This window comes from Hyaena hyaena, unplaced genomic scaffold, assembly GCF_003009895.1.
Source record: "Hyaena hyaena isolate Hyena2069 unplaced genomic scaffold, ASM300989v1 scaffold_77, whole genome shotgun sequence".
NCBI lineage: Eukaryota > Metazoa > Chordata > Mammalia > Carnivora > Hyaenidae > Hyaena > Hyaena hyaena.
This window is the reverse complement of record NW_024080708.1, coordinates 3,388,461-3,408,444: the sequence shown is the minus strand read 5'-3', so window position 1 is coordinate 3,408,444 and position 19,984 is coordinate 3,388,461. Positions and strand designations below refer to the sequence as shown.

At 38.8% G+C, this 19,984-nt stretch overlaps 1 protein-coding gene across 3 annotated transcripts in view; it reads right to left on the bottom strand.

The window, feature by feature from the left end:
* The window catches only part of RBM41 (RNA binding motif protein 41), a 66,242-nt gene extending 50,956 nt beyond the window's left edge, over positions 1-15,286 (bottom strand). The window contains exons 1-5 of one of the 3 annotated variants that reach the window (XM_039233508.1): positions 14,951-15,235; positions 12,019-12,135; positions 11,256-11,448; positions 10,752-10,956; positions 8,791-8,862 (exon numbers count right to left, since the gene is read on the bottom strand). In XM_039233508.1, the coding sequence (XP_039089439.1) occupies positions 8,791-8,862; positions 10,752-10,956; positions 11,256-11,448; positions 12,019-12,135; positions 14,951-15,159 (796 nt within the window). In that variant the 5' untranslated portion in view covers positions 15,160-15,235. Of the gene's footprint in view, positions 1-8,790; positions 8,863-10,751; positions 10,957-11,255; positions 11,449-12,018; positions 12,136-14,950; positions 15,236-15,264 lie in introns of those variants that run through there. The other 2 variants (XM_039233507.1, XM_039233506.1) reach the window with 2 other exon arrangements.
* Positions 15,287-19,984: the final 4,698 nt, after the last annotated feature.

The window sequence follows — 19,984 nt, the reverse complement described above, 5'->3', positions numbered from 1 at the left end:
TGCTACAGAGAACAGAATGGAGTTTCTGCAAAAGATCAAAACAGAAATGCTATATTGTAAAGCAACCCTACTTCTGAGTATTTATTCAAAAGAATCTGCAAGAGATACCTGCACTTATATATTCATTACAGCACCGTTCATGATAGCCAAGATGTGGAAACAACCTAAATGTCCATCAATGAATGAAGAAAATGTGTTGTATACCCAATGGAGTATTATTCAGCCTTAAAAGAGAAGAAAATCTTGCCATGCAACAACATAGATGAACCTCAAAGACATGATGTTAAGTGAAATAAGCCAGTCACAAAAGAACAAATACTACATGAAACAACTTACACGGGTATATAAAATAATCAAACACATAGAAGCAGAGAGTATAATGGTGGTTCCCAGGGGCTATGAGAAGGGGAAAATGTGGAGCTATTATCATTCAAAGGTTATAAAGTTTTAGCTATGCAAAATGACTAAGTTCCAGAGACCTATTGCACAACGCCGTGCCTATAGTTAACAACACTGCACTGTACACTCACAAATTTGTTCAAGTGAGTAGATCTCATGTTGAGTGTTATCATAAAAAAGAAGACAAAACAGGGAATGAAATGTCCATTAGTGGCTTTGAAAAGTTAAGACATACTCCTGGGACTCCAGAAGGTAACAAACATTTGCTGGGCTATGTCTACGCCCAGGGAAGTTAGGGCCTAAGAAGTCACTAATCTCTCACCTCTGGCTGACCTTGAGGCTCTGTATGAGCAGGAAGTGATGTCTAAGGCAGAGTTGCAAACTGCCTGCCTAAGCATTGAAGGAATAACCCGACACAATGACACAGACACAGACACAGACACACACACACCCTCAATAAAGGTTGGTAGAACTTTTTGGTTCAAGGTATTAAAGGAAAATTCTCTCCAACCATTAGTGGACCACTATGCTAACTGAATGGACTTCAATGGCTGCACGTGACAAAGAATTCAAATTTGCAGAATTAGCCTAGGGAAAGTCATTAATCAAATAGCAACAACAACAAACCCTGGGCATGTGGAGGAGACTGATTTTCAGAGTTGCAACATTATATTAAGTGTCTAATTTGCAACCAAAAAAAAAAAAAACTGTAAGACTGTATGGACTGAATGTTTTTGTCTCCCTCCCCCAATTCATATGTTGAAACCCTAACAGTGATGTGATGGTAACAGGAAGTGAGGGTCTTTGGGGAGGTAATTGGGATTAGATGAGGTCATGAGGGTGGAGCCCTCATGAATGGGATCAATGACCTTATAGAAGTCATGAGAGAGCTTGTTTACTCTCCCTGTTCTCTGACATGTAAGGTTCCAACAAGAAGTTAGCAACCCAAAAAAGGACTCTCACCAAAACCTGATCATACTGGAACCCTGATCTCAGACTTCTAGCCTCTAGAACTGTGAGAAATAAATCTCTACCCAGTCGATGGTACTTTGTTACAGAGCCTAAGCTAAGGCAAAGACATTACAATGGAATACTACTCAGTAATCAAAACGAATGAGATCTTGACATTTGCAGCAATGTGGATAGAACTCGAGTGAAATAAGTCAATCAGAAAAAGATCTCACTCATATGTGGAATTTAAGAGACACAATAGATGAACATTGGGGAAGGGAAGGAAAAGGAAGATAAAAACAGAGAGGGAGGCAAACCATAAGAGACTCTGAAATACAGAGAACAAACTGAGGGTTGCTGGGGGGGGGGGAGGCGGTGGAGGGATGGACTAAATGGGTGATGGGCATTAAGGAGGGCACTTTTGGGGATGAGCACTGGGTATGATACGTAAGAGATGAATCACTGGGTTCTACTCCTGAAACCAAGACTACACTGTATGTTAACTAACTTGAATTCAAATTAAAAAATAAAAAGAAAAGGAGTATGGCCCATACATAAGAAAAAAGAAACAGTCAAGAGAAACTTTCCTGACAAAGCATAGCGGACTTCTCAGACAAAATCTTTAATCAGTTATTATAAGTTCTTCAAACAATTAAAAGAAACCATATATAAAGAACTAAAAGAATGTTTCAGAATGCCTTACCAAATAGGGAATAAAAATAAAGACAATAGAAATTATAATAAAGAACCAAACAGGGATGACTGGGTGGCTCCGTCAGGTAAACGTCCAACTCTGGCTCAGTCAGTTGAGTGTCTGACTTTGGCTCAGGTCTTGATCTCACAGTTTGTGGGTTCGAGCCCTGTGTCAGACTCTGTGCTGACAGCTCAGAGCCTGGAGCCCGCTTCGGATTCTGTATGTCTCTCTCTCTCTCTCTGCCCCTCACCCGTTCACGTTCTGTCTCTGTCTCTCAAAATAAATAAATGTTTAAAAAAAGAGAACCAGGGGCGCCTGGGTGGCTTAGTCGGTTAAGCGTCCGACTTTTGCTTAGGTCATGATCTCGCGGTTCGTGGGTTCGAGCCCCGCGTCGGGCTCTGTGCTGACTGCCAGCTCAGAGCCTGGAGCCTGTTTCAGTCTGTGACTCCCTCTCTCTCTGGCCCTCCCCTGCTCACGCTGTCTCTCTCTCTCTCCTAGAAATAAATAAAACATTAAAAAAAAATAAAAAAATAAAAAAATAAAAAAAGAGAACCAAACAGAAACTCTGGAGTTGAAAAGTACAATAACTGAAATGAAAAATATAATAGAGGAGCTCAACAGAAGATCTGGGCTGACAGAAGAATCAGCAAACTTGAAGATATGTTGACTACTCATCTAAGAAAGACTACTCAATCTGAGGAGCAAAAAGAAGAAAGAATAAAGAAAAAATAACAGAGCCTCAGAGACCTGTGGGCAAACGTCAAACATACCAACAAACACATAATGGAAATCTCAGAAGAAGGAGGGGCACAAAGAACATTTGAAGAATTAATGCCTAAAAACGTTTTCAAATTGATGAAAAACATTAATCTATACATTATAGAACCTTGACAGACTCCAAGTAGGAAAAACTCAAAGGGGCCTACTTGGAGTCTGTCCAAGAGACATTTAGACCTCTAGCCAAACTGTCAAAAGCAAAAGATGAAGTATGAATCTTGACTGCAGCAAGAGAGAAGAGACTCACCATGGACAAGGAGTCCCAAATAAGATCAACATTTGAATTCTCAACAGAAACTACAGGGGCCAGAAGGCAGTAAGATGACATATCTGATGTGCTAAAAGAAAAAGACTGCCAACCACAAACTTCACTGTCTGGCAAAAAACTATACATGAAAACTGAAGGAGAAATTAAGACATGCCAAGATAAACACAGACTTGAAAGAATTCATCACTGCAAGACCTACCCTATGAGAAGAACTATAGAGAATACTTTAGGAACTCAAAGAAAGAATACTAGTAAAGTTGACTACATAGGTAAACATAAAAAAAGACAGTATAAATGTATTTGTCTTTATAACTCTTCTTGACCTTGTCCTGTCTGACTTATTTTCTTAAAATTTTTAAATGTTTTTTATTTATTTCTGAGAGAGACAGCATGAGCAGGGGAGGGTCAGAGAGAGAGGAGACACAGAATCTGAAACAGGCTCTGGGCTGAGCTAGCTGTCAGTACAGAGCCCAACGTGGGGCTTGAACCCACGAACTGTGAGATCATGACCTGAGCCAAAGTCGGACGCTTAACCGACTGAGCCACCCAGGCGCCCCGTGTCTGACTTAAAAGATAACTACATAATGCAGTAATTAAACAACTGTGTTGATGAGCTTAAAATCTATAAAGATGTAATTTGTGTGACAATGATGGTACAAAGTAGGAAGGACAGAACAGAAATAAACAGGACAAAGTTTTTGAATATTTTTGAAATTACATTGGTATTAACACAAGCTAATTTGTTTAAGCTAAGATATTAATTATAATCCCCAGGGGAACTATTAAGAAAGCAACTAAAAAAACCAAACAGTAAAAGAAGCAACAAGTTAATTAAAATTATATACTGGAAAAAACTATTTAATATGAAGGAATGGGGCATCTGGGTGGCTCAGTCAGTTGAGTGCCTGATTCTTGATTTCAGCTCAGGTCATGAGCCCAGGGTCAGTGGGATTGAACCCTACAATAGGCTCCGCACTGAGTGTGGAGCCTACTTAAAATTCTCTCTCCCTCCCTCTGCCCCTCTCTTTTGCTTGCACCCTCTCTGTCTAAATTAATAATAATTTTAAAAAAGATAATGGAATAACAGGAACAAAAATATGACATTCAGAAGACAAACAGCAAAACAGGAAATCTTATACAGGATTCCAATTAAATATATTAAATATAAATGAACTAAACACTCAACTGGAAGAATGCATTAAAAAAGGAAAACCTGGGGACGCCTGGGTGGCTTAGTCGGTTAAGCGTCCGACTTTCGCTTAGGTCATGATCTTGCAGTTTGTGGGTTCGAGCCCCGCATCGGGCTCTGTGCTGACTGCCAGCTCAGAGCCTGGAGCCTATTTCAGAGTCTGTGTCTCCCTCTCTCTCTGACCCTCCCCTGTTCACGCTGTCTCTCTCTCTCTCTCTCTCTCTCCCCTAGAAATAAATTTTTTAAAAAAAGGAAAACCTGACCTATTTGCTGTCTACAAAAGATACACTTTACACGTTTAAAAAAAAAATTAATTGAAAGGATGGAAAAAGATGTTTTTTTGCATGAGAAAAATGAATCAAAGTAGAGCAGGGTATAAGAAGTTTTTCTTTCTTCTTTTTTCCTTAGTAAGTCTAGCTAAAGGATTATGAATTTTGTTAATCTTTCCAAAGTACCAACTTTTGGTGTTGTCGGTTTTCTCTATTTTTTTAAATTTTTTTGCTCTAATCTTTATTATTTTCTTCCTTCAGCTTGATGTGGGTTTAGTTCACTCTTTTTGTAGCTTCTTTGTTCTTAGAACATTATGTTTTTAGAGCAATTATAGGTCCACAGAGGGGAGAGTACACAGATTTCCCACATATCTCCCATCCCCCAAAATGCACAGCCTACCCCATTATCAATACTATACTATAATATAGTTCACTCTTGATATTACACCTTCTAAGGATTTGAACAAATTTTGTAGTTCTTCTTTTTAAATTTTTGTAGTTTTTAAGGTGAAAGTTTTTGGTTATTAATTTAAGACCTTTCGCCTTTATTAATATGGACAGTTATAACTATAAATATGCCCCCAAACACTGCTTTTACTGTATTACATAAGTTTTGGTATGCTAAGTTTTATTTTCATTCATCTCAAAGCACTTTCAAATGTCCCTTGTGACTTCTTTTTGATCCATTGGTTATTCAGTAAAGTGTTGTTTTAATTTCTTATATTTATGCATTTTCTAAATGTCCTTGTATTATTAATTTCTAATTTCATTCAACTGTGAATAGATGTGGCAAGAGTGTCCATCTTTGTCTTCTTCCTGATACTTGGAGAAAGATTTCAATCCTTAACCATTTATTAGGAAGTTAATTATTAACACAAACATATGGCCAATTTATGTCTGACAAAAACTGCAAAGGAAAGTAAATGAAGAATACTGTCTTCAATGTATGTTGCTGAATCAATTGGAAATTCATAGGCAAAAAGTGAACCTTAACCTAAACCCCACAGTTATATATAAGCATTGAGTCATAACAGATCATAGATCTAAATGTAAAATATGTAACTCTAAAACTCTTTAAAGAAAACAAAAAAAAGTCTTATTCATAATCTGCTGTTAGACAAAGAGTTCTTAGACATGTAAAAAAAAAAAAAAGATGATCCATGAAAGAAAAACCTCATAACTAGATAATTGAATTGTATCAAAATTTAAAACATTTTGCTCTGAGGGGAAAAAAACTTGTGCACTAAAAACTACAAAATGCTGCTGAAAGAATTAAAGCTACAAATAATGCAAACACTCCATGTTCATGGATTGAAGACTTAATATATTATCATTAAGCCGTCAGTAATACTCAAAGTGATCTACAGAATTCAGTGTACTCTCTATTCAAAATCCCAATGACATTTTTTTTCTAGAAATAGAAAAATTCATCCTAAAAGTCATATGGTATCTCAAGGGTTCCTAAGTGGTGAAAATCTTGGAAAAGAAGAACAAAGTTGGAAGTCTCACTTCCTGACTTCAAAACTTACTACAAATCTATAGTAATTAAACCAGTGTTACACTAGCATAAAGACAGACATATATACTAACGAAATAGAATGGACAGCCTAGGAACAGACTTTAGTATTTATGGTCAAATGACTTTTGGAGAGGGGAACTAAGAACATTCAATGGGTAAAAGATGTTCTTTTCATCAAGTAGTATTGGGAAAAGTGAGTATCAACATGCAAAAAATAACGTTGGATCCTTACCTTATAACACATAAAAAAAATTAACTGAGAATGGACCAAAGACCCAAATGTAAGAGCTAAAACCATAAAACGCTCAGAACATAGAAAAAAACCTTTATGACATTATATTTGGCAATGATTTATTGGCTCTGACACCAAAAGCATGGGTAACAAAAGAAAAAGCTGACAAATTAGGCTTTATCAAAAATATTAACTTTTGCGCACAAAGGACACAATCAACAGAGAAGGCAACCCATGAAATGAAGGGAAATACTTATCAATAAATAAATAAACAACCAGTTTAGATAATGGACAAAGGACTTAAATGGACATTTCTCCAAAGAAGATACATAAAGAGCCAAAAAGCACATGAAAAGATGCACATCACTAGTCATTAGGGAAATGCAAATCAAAACCACAGCGAAATACCACTTCACACCCATTAGGATGGCTCTTACAAGAAAGAAAAAAAGAAATGAAGTGTTGGCAAGGGTATGCGAAAATTGGAATCCTTGTTCACGGCTGGTGGGAATGTCAAATGATATATACAGCCTCTATGGAAAACAGCATGGTGGTTCCTCAAAAGATGAAACACAGAATTCCCATATGATCCAGCAATTCCACTTCTGGGTATATATGCTCAAAAAGAACTGAAAGCAGGGACTTGAACAGACACTTGTACATCCAGTTTCACAGCAGCATTATTTACAATAGCCAAACAGTAGAAGCAACACAAGTGTCTACTGACAGATGAAGGGATAAACAAACCATGGTAGATACATACAATGGAATATTATTCAGCCTTAAGAAGAAAGGAAATTCTAGCACAGAGATAACCTAGAAGACATTATGCTAAGTGAAATAGGCCAGACACAGGACAAATATTGTAGGATCCCACATATCTGAGGTACCTAGAGTAGTTGAATTCACAAAGACAGGAATGGTGGTTGCCAGGGGCAAAGAGGAGGAGTATAAACGGAAATGGTGTTTAATGGGTACGGAATTTCAGCTTGGAAAGATGAAAAAGTCAGGGAGATGGATACTGATGATGGTTGCAGAGCAGTATGAATGTACTTAATGCCACAGAACTGTACACTGAAATAATGGTTAAAATGGTCAATTTTATGTTGGGTGTGTTTTACCATGATGAAAAAAAAAAAGTTTGTTCTGTGAAAGACACTGTCGAGAGAACGAAAAGAAAAGCTACAGACTGGGATAAAATTTCTGTAGATCATAAATCCAACAGAGAACTGCATCTGGAATACATAAAGAGCTCTCAAAAGCCAGAAAGAAAATAAACAACCCAATTAAAAAACAGCAAAAGATTTGAACAGACACTTCAGCAAACAGGATATAAGGGTGGCAAATAAGCATATGAAAAGATGTTCAACATCATTAGACATTAGGGAAATGCAAATTAAAACTACAATGAGATACCACTTCACAGCTATCGAAGAACTAAAATAAATACCAACGATACCAAAGGCTGACAAAGATGTGGAGCAACTGGAACTCTCATACATTGCTGGTGGGAATGCAAAATGGTTCAGCCACTCTGAAAAATGGTTTGGCAGTTTCTTATAAAGTTAAACAGACACTTACCATAGGACCCAGTAATCCCACTCCTAGATATTTACCTTAGAGAAATAAAAATTTATGTTCACACAAAAACCTGTACAAAAATGCTCATATCAGTATTATTCATCATCACCATAAACCTGGAAACAGCCCAAATGTACTTCAATGGGTGGATGGATAAACAAACTTTGGAATACCCACAGAATGGAATGCTATTCAGCAAAATGAATGAGCTATCAATACACACGACTTGGATGACTCTCAGAGGTGTTACACTAAATGAAAGAAGCCAACTCTCAAAAGATGACATTTTGTACGATTCTGTTTATATGAGGTTCTTTAAAAGACAAAACTATAGTGATGGAGAACAGATCGGGGACTGTCAGATTATGGGTGAAGTTGGGGGTGACTATCAATGGATGGTATGAGGGATTTTTAGGGTGATGGAGCTGTTCTCTGTCCTGATTGTGGTGGTGGTTACATGAATCTACATGATTTGCATGATTTACAATTCATAGAATTGTACACCAAGAAAAAAAGAAAGAAAGAAAAACAGGCAATTTTATTGTAAGTTCATTTTAAAAAGAAAATATTGCTATTATATCATCATCAATAGTTATAACTTTAGTGATTAATAAAAATATTCAGAATTAGTTGTGAAACAGGATCTAAAAATCATTAAGTTCATAATACGTCTCGTACAATAACTTACAGGTATAGAGAAAAAAAATCAACAACACTAAATGTAAAAGTTTTACAACTTCTACTAACTCCTCTCTTTAATATTCTACACCAGGATAATATGCTCCCTCTGGATCATTTCCTATAAACATTGTCATATACTGAATATGGAATTAAATAAGCACTCAACTTAGAAGTCTGGGACCCTATGTTACATTCCTAAATCTAACACTGTAAGAAAACTCTCGACTTGCCTTTTGTGCCTAATTTTATCTTCCTCTTCATTGAGGTCATGTACTTGTCTGCACTTGTCTTTTTGTGGTATGCTGTGAAGGTTTAAAGCAAGGAGTTTCAAAGATAGGAAAAAGAACAGATTCATACACCACCCACCCACCCCAAATACCAGGTACTACTCTAAGGGATTCACATGTTATTGCCTCACTTAAGCCTCCTAACAACCCTATAATACAGGTACTACTTCTATTCTCGTTTTACAAGATGAAGAAAGTGAAGCATAGAGTGGTAACTTGCCCAACATCTCATAACAAGCTAGTAAGTGGGGCAGCCAGGATTGTTCCAGCCATCTGCCACCAGAGCCCATGCTCTCAATCAGGCTAGGTCTCTCCACAAAAGGCTGCTCACGTGTTCTTTCATTCCTTCCTTCACCGCTGCTCTCCCATATCTGTGTTCTCTCCGCCTCTAACGAAGCATTCATTCATTCTCACAGCTTTACCTACCACCCAAGAGTACATGGTTCCCAATTCTGTGTCTCCAGCTCTGACCTCTCCCCAGAGGTTCACTGCTGCGTTTCCAACAGCATCCTCGGTATGCGCATTTAATGACGCTGCCGTCCTTACTAATTCAACATGTTTAAAATCAAACTCGTCATCTTTCGTCAGAATTTCCCCATAAAGACTTTCTTAATTTTGCTAGCTGTTAAAGTCACACAGATTTGAAATAGCTCGGTTACCTTTGATCTCTCCTTTGACCCTCCTCCTGCACTCTCAGGCAATAAGTTTAACCAGTTCTTCCTTGGTGATGTCTCTTATAACCAGACATACCTCTCTTTCCAGTACCGCTGCAATCATTCTAGTCTAGATCTTCCTGCCCACATGAAGACCTGCTAAATCATTCTCCCTGCTCCCAGTTCTCCCTCTCTCTCATCCTGTTCATTGGCCAACAGATTAATGATACTCAAATACTGCTTTTATCAGGTTACCAGGTTACTCCTGGCTCAAAATCCTGGAACCATATCCAAACTAAGTAACTGAATAACTAACTCAGTATAGGTCTATACTACCCACCAAAGAAAGTTGAAAACGTTTAGCTACCTTTCTAACCTTGTCTCTCACAAAGGCCCCAGACACGCCGGTGTGCCCATACGAAATGCCTTTCCTTCTCCTTACTAAAGAATAGGCAGTATTAAAGGAATGTTTAAATCTTACCTCCTCTGAGAGGCTTTCTTCAGTCATGCCTATGCACAGTGGCCTTTCTCTCCAATGAACTTCAACAGCACTTAACAACTGCATCTAGCATTGTTACTACATGTTACATGGTTCTCTCTCCAGCCAGAACTTTACTTGCTACGAAGTCAGGAATGATTTCTTAAACTTCTGTGCACCTGCCACAGTGCCTAGCAAAACTGATCTGTTAAACTAATACTGTCCAGTTAAGACATACACCATTTATCTATAGACTTTGTGCTAATTTATAGTTCAGCCCGAAGACTCTTCACAATCTAGCCTCACCTACCTTTCCAGTGTCACTCCCTCTCATCCCCTGCTATGCCCTATGCCTCCTGTCACAATGAACTTTTCACTGTTCCCTAGATGCACCAGGCTCTTCCGCAAACCTGCTCCTATTCACCTACTGTCTGTCATGCCCTCTGCCCCTTATTTACCTGACAGTTGACTGATGAGCTATTAAGACAGTACAAATGTCAACTCCTGACTCCCCCCCCCCCCCAGCTAGACTGAGACGTTCTGTGTTCTGCACTCCCTTAGCATTTTATTCACATCTCTGTAACGGTAATTTCCATGTTGTATCACAACTGACTGTGTACATCATTGTCTCTGTCATGGGGCTCTCTGCATTCCTCAAGGACAGTGAGAGTTTCTCTCCCCTACTCCTTTCGCTAACTCTTCACATGTAATGCCCTGCTGTTAAATCTTCCTCTCAGTGAAACAGCACATCAAAGTCAGTGGCAATCACATACCTTGGTAATAAAGAGCCTTGAGGAAGGAGTGCCGATCAGCTCCCTGGAATAAAGAGTTTTCTATTTCCATTTCGCGCCGGGTCAGCTGTTTGCTCTTGGCAAATCTCTGTGGCAGGCAAAGGATGCGTTGACGCTCCGAGATCCTTTCTTCAATATCTTGAAGACGGTTCTGTATTGCTTCAGGTGTTGCCCTCAGTCTTGACTTCTGGAACCAGAGAAATGAGATGACATACATATGAGAGGACACACCCTAAGGGTGATGGTCTAATGCCCGAGATAAGAAAGAAGACAACATAGGACCCAAAATGATCATTCATAGACGTGTGAGCTAAAAAAAAGTCAAAGAAGGGCTGCCCTTTACCAAGGTCCCTCTCACAGAAACCAAAGAAGATTCTGATACAAAGCTCCGTTTTGTAAGAACTAAACAAGAAAAGGTTCTCAGGGCCAAATGAAGAGATCTTGCTGTTTATTCTCCAGAATGAAAAAAAAAAGGTCCCAACTCACCTTTTCACCTGAAACATGGCTCTTCCAGATCAAGATTTCTGTTTCATTGAGCCCTAGTTCCCGAAGAGAAGCAGTTTCCTGGTCCTTCTCATGCAGTGTCTGGAACTGGGACAAAGTCATGGTCCCAGCTGCTTCCTTCCCAAAGGGCTTGTACATAGTACCAGGAGCAAAGCTCTCTTTCTTAGACACACATCTGCAAAACAAGCAGGACGAAAGTAAGAACATCTTCATATTAGCACAGTTTTCAGAAACGGGGCTCACTGTTAGAAGAGGCTCAATGAAAATCATTGGCAATTTCTCTCCAATGTCCTATTTCTAGGTTGAAGCAACTACTGCAGTGATACAGAAGTCCATCAATATTCTCCACACCCAGGACCAATAAACGACTGGATCAAATCTTTATTTATTGAGTACCTACTGTACATCGCTGTGCTAGGTACTGAGGATTTAACAGTAAAGACACAAATGGTTTCTGCCTTTGTGGAAGAACAGTGGAAGAGAAACAAGTAAACAGGCAATGATCATATTGGGTTGTAAGTGCTATGGATGTTAAGGGAAGACACAGGAAAGGTACTTAGCCCAGACTTAGTGGGATATGGGAGGTTTCCCAGAGGAAGAGACACAGAAGCAAAATGCTGCCTAATAAGTAGAAGTTGGCCAAGGAAAGGAGGGAGAGGAGTGTTCCATCCAGGCTTTCAGAGGGATCTGCCACCTGGTGGTAAGGGTCTATGATACTCTACCTATATGCAAAATCAATACCTACTCCTCAATGGAGACAGAGGTATCAAGTTGATGCTGAAGAAGGCTTTTCAGCTGCCTCTCCCCTTCTGTTTCCAACTCCTCCAGGACATGCTCACCACTCTTCACACAGCTATTTATCCTGGAGTAGATATAAGAATATATACAGAAAACAGAAGAGACAGTGAATCTCAAAATATACAATCTTTATTATCTACGGTAGTGAACCCATTTGTTTTAAGACGCTTTTCTAACTATTTGTTGCCCTTTATCATTCATCCCACAAACATTGACAAAACACCCACTTACACACAAGGCACTGTGTTAGGTACTGATGGAGACAATATTCAAGACATAGTCCCTATCCTCAAGAAGCTTGCAATTTATTTAGGGAGAGGGAGCATCTATGTGTGTATGTGTTATGTGCATGTGCCTGTTGTGGGGTAGGGAGAGAAGAGCAATACAAAGAAGCATATACCAAATTGGTAGGAGTTCATACTAGGAGGAGATAATTGGGAGACAGGGTGATAAAAGAAGACTCTGGAAAGGTAATTCTTAAACTGGCAATTGAAGGACTGAGTATGATGAAGGAAAGATCAGGCAGAATGAGTATGAAGAAATAGAAGTATGTTTTGGGGGAATAATATGAAGCTCAATTTAGCTGACATTCATGCATGAGAGCACACTAGGAGATAATCTTTGAGGGGGTAATTAGACTCAGATTGTGACCAGCCTCACATACACCAACTGAGGGGTCTGGACCTTACTGTATTAGAAAGCAATTAGGCAGTTAAGTGACACGATACAAATGATGGTTTAGGAAAATGAATGTGGTTATAATATGCCTAGTGGATTCATAGGAGAGAAGCCAGAAGGAATAGTTAGGAAACTCTTTAAATTTATCAAGCATAAGGCAATGAAAGTCCACACCAGAGTGGTAATAGTGGAACAGAAAAGTGGTGAGTAAGAGGAGTGAGGCCTTTTGAAGGTAGGGGTAAGGGAGAAGTCAAAGATAACCTTGAAATTTCAAGCTGCGTAACTAAGAGAACATGGTACCAATAAAGGAAAGAGGAAGATCCGCATGGAATAAGTAGTTTGGAAATGGGAAAGTCCATACTGTCTTAGCCATGTTGAGTCAACTACCTGTTACAACTGAAACACTAGCGTGAAGTATCAGGAATACTTCAAAGACATATTGACTCTGAGGTGACAGTATAGGTGAGGTTGGCTAATAGGAAAGTAAGTTGGAAGAAGTACATAGACGAGAGTCTGAGGCTGAACATGGAAATCTCAGGTCATCTGTGTTGGCAGGATCTGGAGCTGTGAAAGAGAAGGCACTCTCCCAAGAAGAGGGTATAGAAACAAATGCGAAGTGGGTCATAACATTTTATAGCTTATGCACTACTGTGTAGAAATCCAGGCAAAGCTAATATAAGCTAGCCAACCCTAAATAATTGAAAACCCTTATTATAAGAGTGTAAAAGGGGTGCCTGGGTGGCTCAGCTGGTTAGGCACCCAACTTTGGTTCAGGTCATGATCTCGTGGTTCGTGAGTTCACGACCCGCATCGGGCTCTGTGCTAACAGCTTGGAGCCTGCTTCAGATTCTGTGTCTCCCTCTCTCTCTGCCCCTCCCACACTCGCACTTGGTCTCTCTCTTAGAAATAAATGTTTAAAAATTAAAAAAAAAAAAAAGACTGTGAAAAATTGCAGGACCAGTGGAGTATACAACAGGTGACAATAGACAAAAACAAATTGAGTTAATTCTAGGAGAAAAACATACATTAAATATCTTCTTTATAAAATCCTTTACTATTCAGGTTATGATGCAGCTCTCCTAATTATAAGCAAGATTCCCATGCTCTAGAAAGACTGAGACCTATTTTAGAAAACTTTAGAATATCCTCAGGCCCAGGTTTTTAAAAAACTTCCTTCTAAGTACCTAAATTTGTATTTGTTATTTAAAATTCTGAAAGTTCTTGCTAAGTTTAAAGTGGCTTTGAAAGGAATAAACCATAGCTAACTACATCAGTGCACATGAATCACGCGGAGTGAAAAAAAAAAGCAAATCACAGAAAAATTCATACAATATGTGCCCATTCACATAGAGTTGAAAAATGGATAAAACTAGCACATAAATTCCTATGTGGTAAAACTAGATTTTTAAAAAAACAAGAGAAGGATTAACACCAAATTCGGGGTAGTGGTCCCCTCAGGAGAAGAGGAGGAGAAGCAATCAGGGAAGGGACTTCTAAGATAGTGCTAATTAATGTTCTATTTCTAAAGCCTTTGGTGGGTGCGAGTCTATTACTATTCTTTAAACTGAATATATATATTATTTTGCATCTATGAAGTATATCATAATAAGCATTTTTAGAAAATTATTTTGAGGCAGGGAAAATCAGAAATGGTTTTTTAAAAGATGCAGAAACTTAAAAGTACAGGAGAGCATAGTATCAAAAGAACTTTAAATGCACCAACCCATTCCAGAGTGATCATTCTACTTTGCAGTGAATCCAAAACTAATTTAAGGAGAATCTTTTTCAAAATGCATTGTGTACTTGTCAAACAATTGTGAAGCTCTCAGGCTTCCAACAATGACGAGCCAAGTTAAAGCTGCCATTCCCTATGGGACCAGTAGGGGGAGATGCTTACAGCGGTGCTTTTCTTTTACTATGATTCATGGAGCCGGTTTTGTACTTTCTGTCTAAATTTTTTGAAACAAAGTGTATCAGTACTTCCGTTAAGATTTGAAAACTCTACATGACCCTCGGGGCCCAAAGAAGTCTTATTTAGTACACAAACACTGCAAAAAAAAAAAAAAAAAAAAAGGCACCCACCCTCAGCCCCTTTCGGAGAATGAGGTGGAGGTAGGGCGGGACAGGGAGGAGCTGGCCTGGCTTTCTCCGGCGCTGGGCATCAGTCGGCCAAGACCCTTTTTTTAATTTTTATTTTTTACCTGGGTGGGTCCGTCTGACGCTGTAAGAAGCCACAGCATCCGTGCAGCTCCTGGGGCCCGCGCCATGGCCTAGATGCCGGTGCGGGCAAGGCATTCCTACGGGATCCGGCGGCGGCGGCGGCCCTTCCTGAACTTCGCCCTGCAGGCCTGTCTAAGCCCGTTTCCCCTCCTCCCTCCTCCTTTGTCTTCCCGCTCACACGAAACCTCATCCCGAGAACATGACATAACCGAAACACAAAGTCATAAAAGCCATTTTCAAAGTTAAAAGGTAGAAAAGAGCTCCCTTCGCCGCCTGCTGTCAGACATGCCCTTACCTCTTCATGTTTCCACAGGCCCCTATCTCTAACTTGGGTGAATAGGCCGCGGACTTCAAGTCCCAGAATTCCGCGCGGCCGACTCTAAGGGGATTGTGGTGGAATGCGGGGCTCTGGGAATTGTAGTCGCGCAGAGCTGAAGAAACCGGAAGAGTACCTACTGAATAACCGGTGTGTTGTAAATTCAAATATTTCTCCTACGGGTTAAGGACAACACCCAAAATATGCAGCTCATAAAGCTAGGAGTCACCTTAGACTTCTTGACTGCCTCCGCCAATATCACCAAATCCCAGCTCCTCCACTTTTCCTCCAGTGTGTCCCTATCAACCCTGCTTGTGCTTTCAAGGACTTCTTATCCAGCCTACCTGCTGTGTCCAATGGGGCCCTTGGTCCATCCTCTGAAGAGTAGCCAGTGATCAGACACAAGTTTGGCACATCATTTACACTAACCGTTCTCCTCTATCTGTAACAGAGGCTTACTAGACATTGTACTTCCTAGCTTGGGAATTTGAAGTCTATGTGAATTCAGGTCCATGAATATTTTATTGGTAATTGTGTTGAATCAAGAGAGGTATAGCATAGTGGTTAAGAACATGGGCTCTGAGTTCCCAGAAATGGAACTACAAATGTCCCTAAGTATAGGAAAAGAAAGATGTCTAACCTCACTTACAAGTGAGATGGAAATTTCAAAGCACACTGACTATAAAACACATGACCTGGACTGCTCGAAACTGACAAGGTTATCAAAAACATACAAAGTCTGGGAATCTGCCAGCCAAAGGAACCAAAGGAGACATGAAAACTAAATGTAATGTGGTATCCTGGATGGGACCCTGAAACAGAAAAAGGGCTCTGGGTAAAAACTAAAAAAATATGAATAAACTATGCACTTTAATTAATAACAAGATTCATTAGCTGTGACAAATATGCCAGTTATATAAGATGTTAACACTAAGGGTTAACGGAGTGACAGTATACAGAACTCTGTATTATACAACTTTTCTATAAATCTAAAACAGTTCTAAAAAATATTTTTTTTTTAAAGTTTCAGAACACATTACTTTTGTTGAGATCATGGGAAAATAATCACTCTCATTACACTGCTGGTAGGAACATAAATTGATACAACCTGTATGGAAGGCAGCATGAGGATGCAACTGAAACCATAAATGCCAATTCCCTCTAGAGCAGAAATTCAACCTCTATGAATAGTATTCTCAATACCAAGCATCCTCAAATATGTGTGTATGTTAAATGTTTATATACCTATAAATATATATGTATTTTATGTGTATAAATTTCATACATGTGTATATATAAAATATGTATATATATGAAATTATTTGCTGCAACATAATTTATAACAAAATGTTACAAACAACTTAAATATCCACAAATGTAGTAAATCCATTCAACAGAAAAACATGCAGCAGTCCCAAGCATGACAATGTTCTCTATGGACTGCTACTGAACAATCTAAAATATATTTAGTGCAATAGCAAGGTGCAGAACAAGATCTATGTATTCCATTTGAGTAAAAAAAATAGGGGATCATATGTATGTATTTGCTTGTGAATGCATCAAATACCTCTAGGAAAGCATATATACAAGTGATAAGTGAATGTTTCCAGGTAGGGGATCTGGATGGTTAGGGACAAGAGCGGGGGGAAAAAACCCTTCACTTTTTGTACCTTTTGAATTTTGAACCACATGATTATATTGCCTAGTCAGTAGTATTTTTAAGGGAAACCCTTCTTATACCACAGAACCAAAAAAGAAAAAGATCATGGAATTGGGGGTCATAATGTTTGGATTTTTCAGTTCCCACAGTTATCAATAATATAATACAGTAGGCAGCCTGGACTTGAACTCTTGCTTTGGCAAGTTACAAGACTATGTGAGTTCCAGTAAGTTTTTTTTTTTAACCGGTCTTGGCCAATTTCCTCATCTGTAACATTGGCACCTCTGAACAGGGTGATGTAAAGTGCTATATAAAAGTATGGTTTTAAAGTCACTTGATAGGTAGTCATCTATGAGCAAATATCCTGCTATCCAGGAGGACTTATTCAAACTGTCTATACTGCCACGCTCAAGGCTCAAGTTAGAGAAGACCAAAGAGCAGCTACTGGAAGACATTGTACTTCCTATCCTAAGAACTTCTTACAGATTGAAAATGTCATGGGAAGTATTTGAGTTATCCAAAACCTGTTATGTGGAAATGACTGTACACAGGTGAGTGAATGCAGATATAACATGCTCTGCTTTGTGGCTTTGGCACAGAGCATAGACAGAATGTAAGCATGGGGAAAGTATGGATCACACCATACATAGCCTGTGATAGGTAAATCCTATATGATGGTAGGGCTGAATTCTGCTGCTCAAGCAAACTGTCCAATGGACACATTGATCAATAAGTAGGTGGAAAAATTCAGTGGAGTTGCTGGTGTTTGTGCCCTGGGAAGGTGGCAAAGAGTGGAACAAACACTATACTGACCATTACATCAGGCTTGGAGACAACGACTAAGACATATATCCTATTGGTACAAAAGCGATATACACTACATTATGAATCCACTAGGTGGGATGAGTGGAGAATAAATGGCTAAAAAGACAATGTAGGGTAGAACTGCAACTTGAAAGCAAGGTCACGAGGAAGTACTCTCTGTACCTGTGTATAACTGTAGCCAGTCCCAGTAGTAGGTACCAAGGGACAAACATTCAGAAAATTGCACTAAAAGGAAAAACAGGCTATTTCTAGCCAAACTTATTAACTGTGGAATAATAGCTATTCCATTTCCCGCAGCATGCCTTTCCCTGCTTTAAAAAGGAGACAGTGTATGAAAAGCTTTGAGACAGTTTATAAAATCCTTTGAGATTTCTAGATGGTATTCATGGGCACAGAGGTCTTACCATTAGGTAATTTCACAATTTCACCCCAGAAGAATTTATGACAAATTGAAAAATATGCCTCATTTGTCTTTCTGACAATTTAATAAGATTCGTTTAATTAACCCAGAAGTTCTTCCTTAACATAGACATATTTTCAGTGTTTGTCCTTTTGAGGTGCTTTGTTCGCAGCACACTTCTGATGAATACATTAGGAACCAATTATAATTTCCAGATATGGAAGAAGATGCTAAAACCAAAAATCTTCTCTAGAAGAGGGATAGCATAACTCATCCAATATTAAGAGTAATCAACTGTGCATGTCTTTCAAATTCCCCATATGAGACAGCATAAATGCTGTTATAGAGAAAATAAATATAGCATCTTTTTCAAAGGACAAAAAAAAAGTAGATACGCACTGGAAAAGTGTCAAATTTAAGAACTCTCCTTCAGCTAATATCTTAGCTGGTCTGTAACAACTGCTAGGAGAGGCTCAACACTCCAGTACCTAAGAAAAATCTTGCCTTAAAATGGGTTATTTGTGATCTCTTAATATTTGGTCAACAATGTCATGTCTTTTAGACATATGTTAGAACCGGAGTCCAAAGGAACCTTAGAGATGAGTTAGTCCAAGGCTCCAGATTCCAGACAGTACATTGAGATCTACCAGTAAATCTTAAGTGTTACTGTATGGATCTGGAATCCACTTTCCATCTACTGGCCTCTTTTTTTTTTTTTTAATTTTTTTACAAATAGTTTATTGTCAAATTAGTTTCCACATAACACTCAGTGCTCATCCCCACAAGTGCCCTCCTCCATGCCCGTCCTCCCCTCCCCCCCACATCCATCAGTCCTCAGTTTTTGTCAGCATTCAAGAGTCTCTCATGGTTTGCCTCTCTCCCTTTCCCCCACCATTTCCTCCCTTCTTCTCTCCCTTGTTCCTCCTTCAAGTTCCTCCTAATCCTCCTATACGTGCAAACATATGGTATTTGTCCTTCTCTGCCTGACTTATTTCACTCAGCATAGCACTCTCAAGGTCCATCCATGTTGCTACACATGGCCTCTACTGGCCTCTTCTATATCCTAGGAAAAACCCTAGAACTCTCAGTGCAAATTCAGTAGTACTTTAATCTCCTCTTTTATTTTACTGAGGAACTTTACAGTAAGCATTTACTGTTAGTGAAAAGATATAAAAGCATCACAAAACTACAGAGAAGTGAAAACTAGTTTCCTTCACTTGGGAAGACCTTATTAATATGGCTAAACTTTTTCATGGTATATATAAAAGATAATACCCAAAATGAAATTATTTTTCCAGTTAATTAAGTGGGGACAAGACTGTCCTCTACTATACTATGTACCTTTTACTAAATGTAGAACTTAACTTACACACAGATTACTTTATAGGAGCTGAATCTCCAAAAACAATAAAGAAAATGTCTTAAACCCTAGGGAATGACAGAAATAATACTATACTCAAAAATTAGTACTCAAAATTATACTGAAAAGCTCTTTACCTACAGAAATCATCCACAAAATTAAATGGTCTCTGGATTATTTTCATAGTCTAACCTTTTGAGTGGTAACAAAACTTACCTGATAAGCAGCTACTGTAACAAGTCTGGATAGGGAAAAAAGGCCATTTAAGCTCTCATATTTAGTTTACTTACAAGGTGGTAAAAATCACTAATACTCATTTCAAAACTATTTTCTTCCTATAATGTGTACCCCTCAGGATGGTTATGTACAATCAGTATAACAGGAATTTATCTCGGTAATTACAGACAACTAAGCTCTAGTCACTCAGAACCTTTTAAGTTTACTTTCAAGTTAC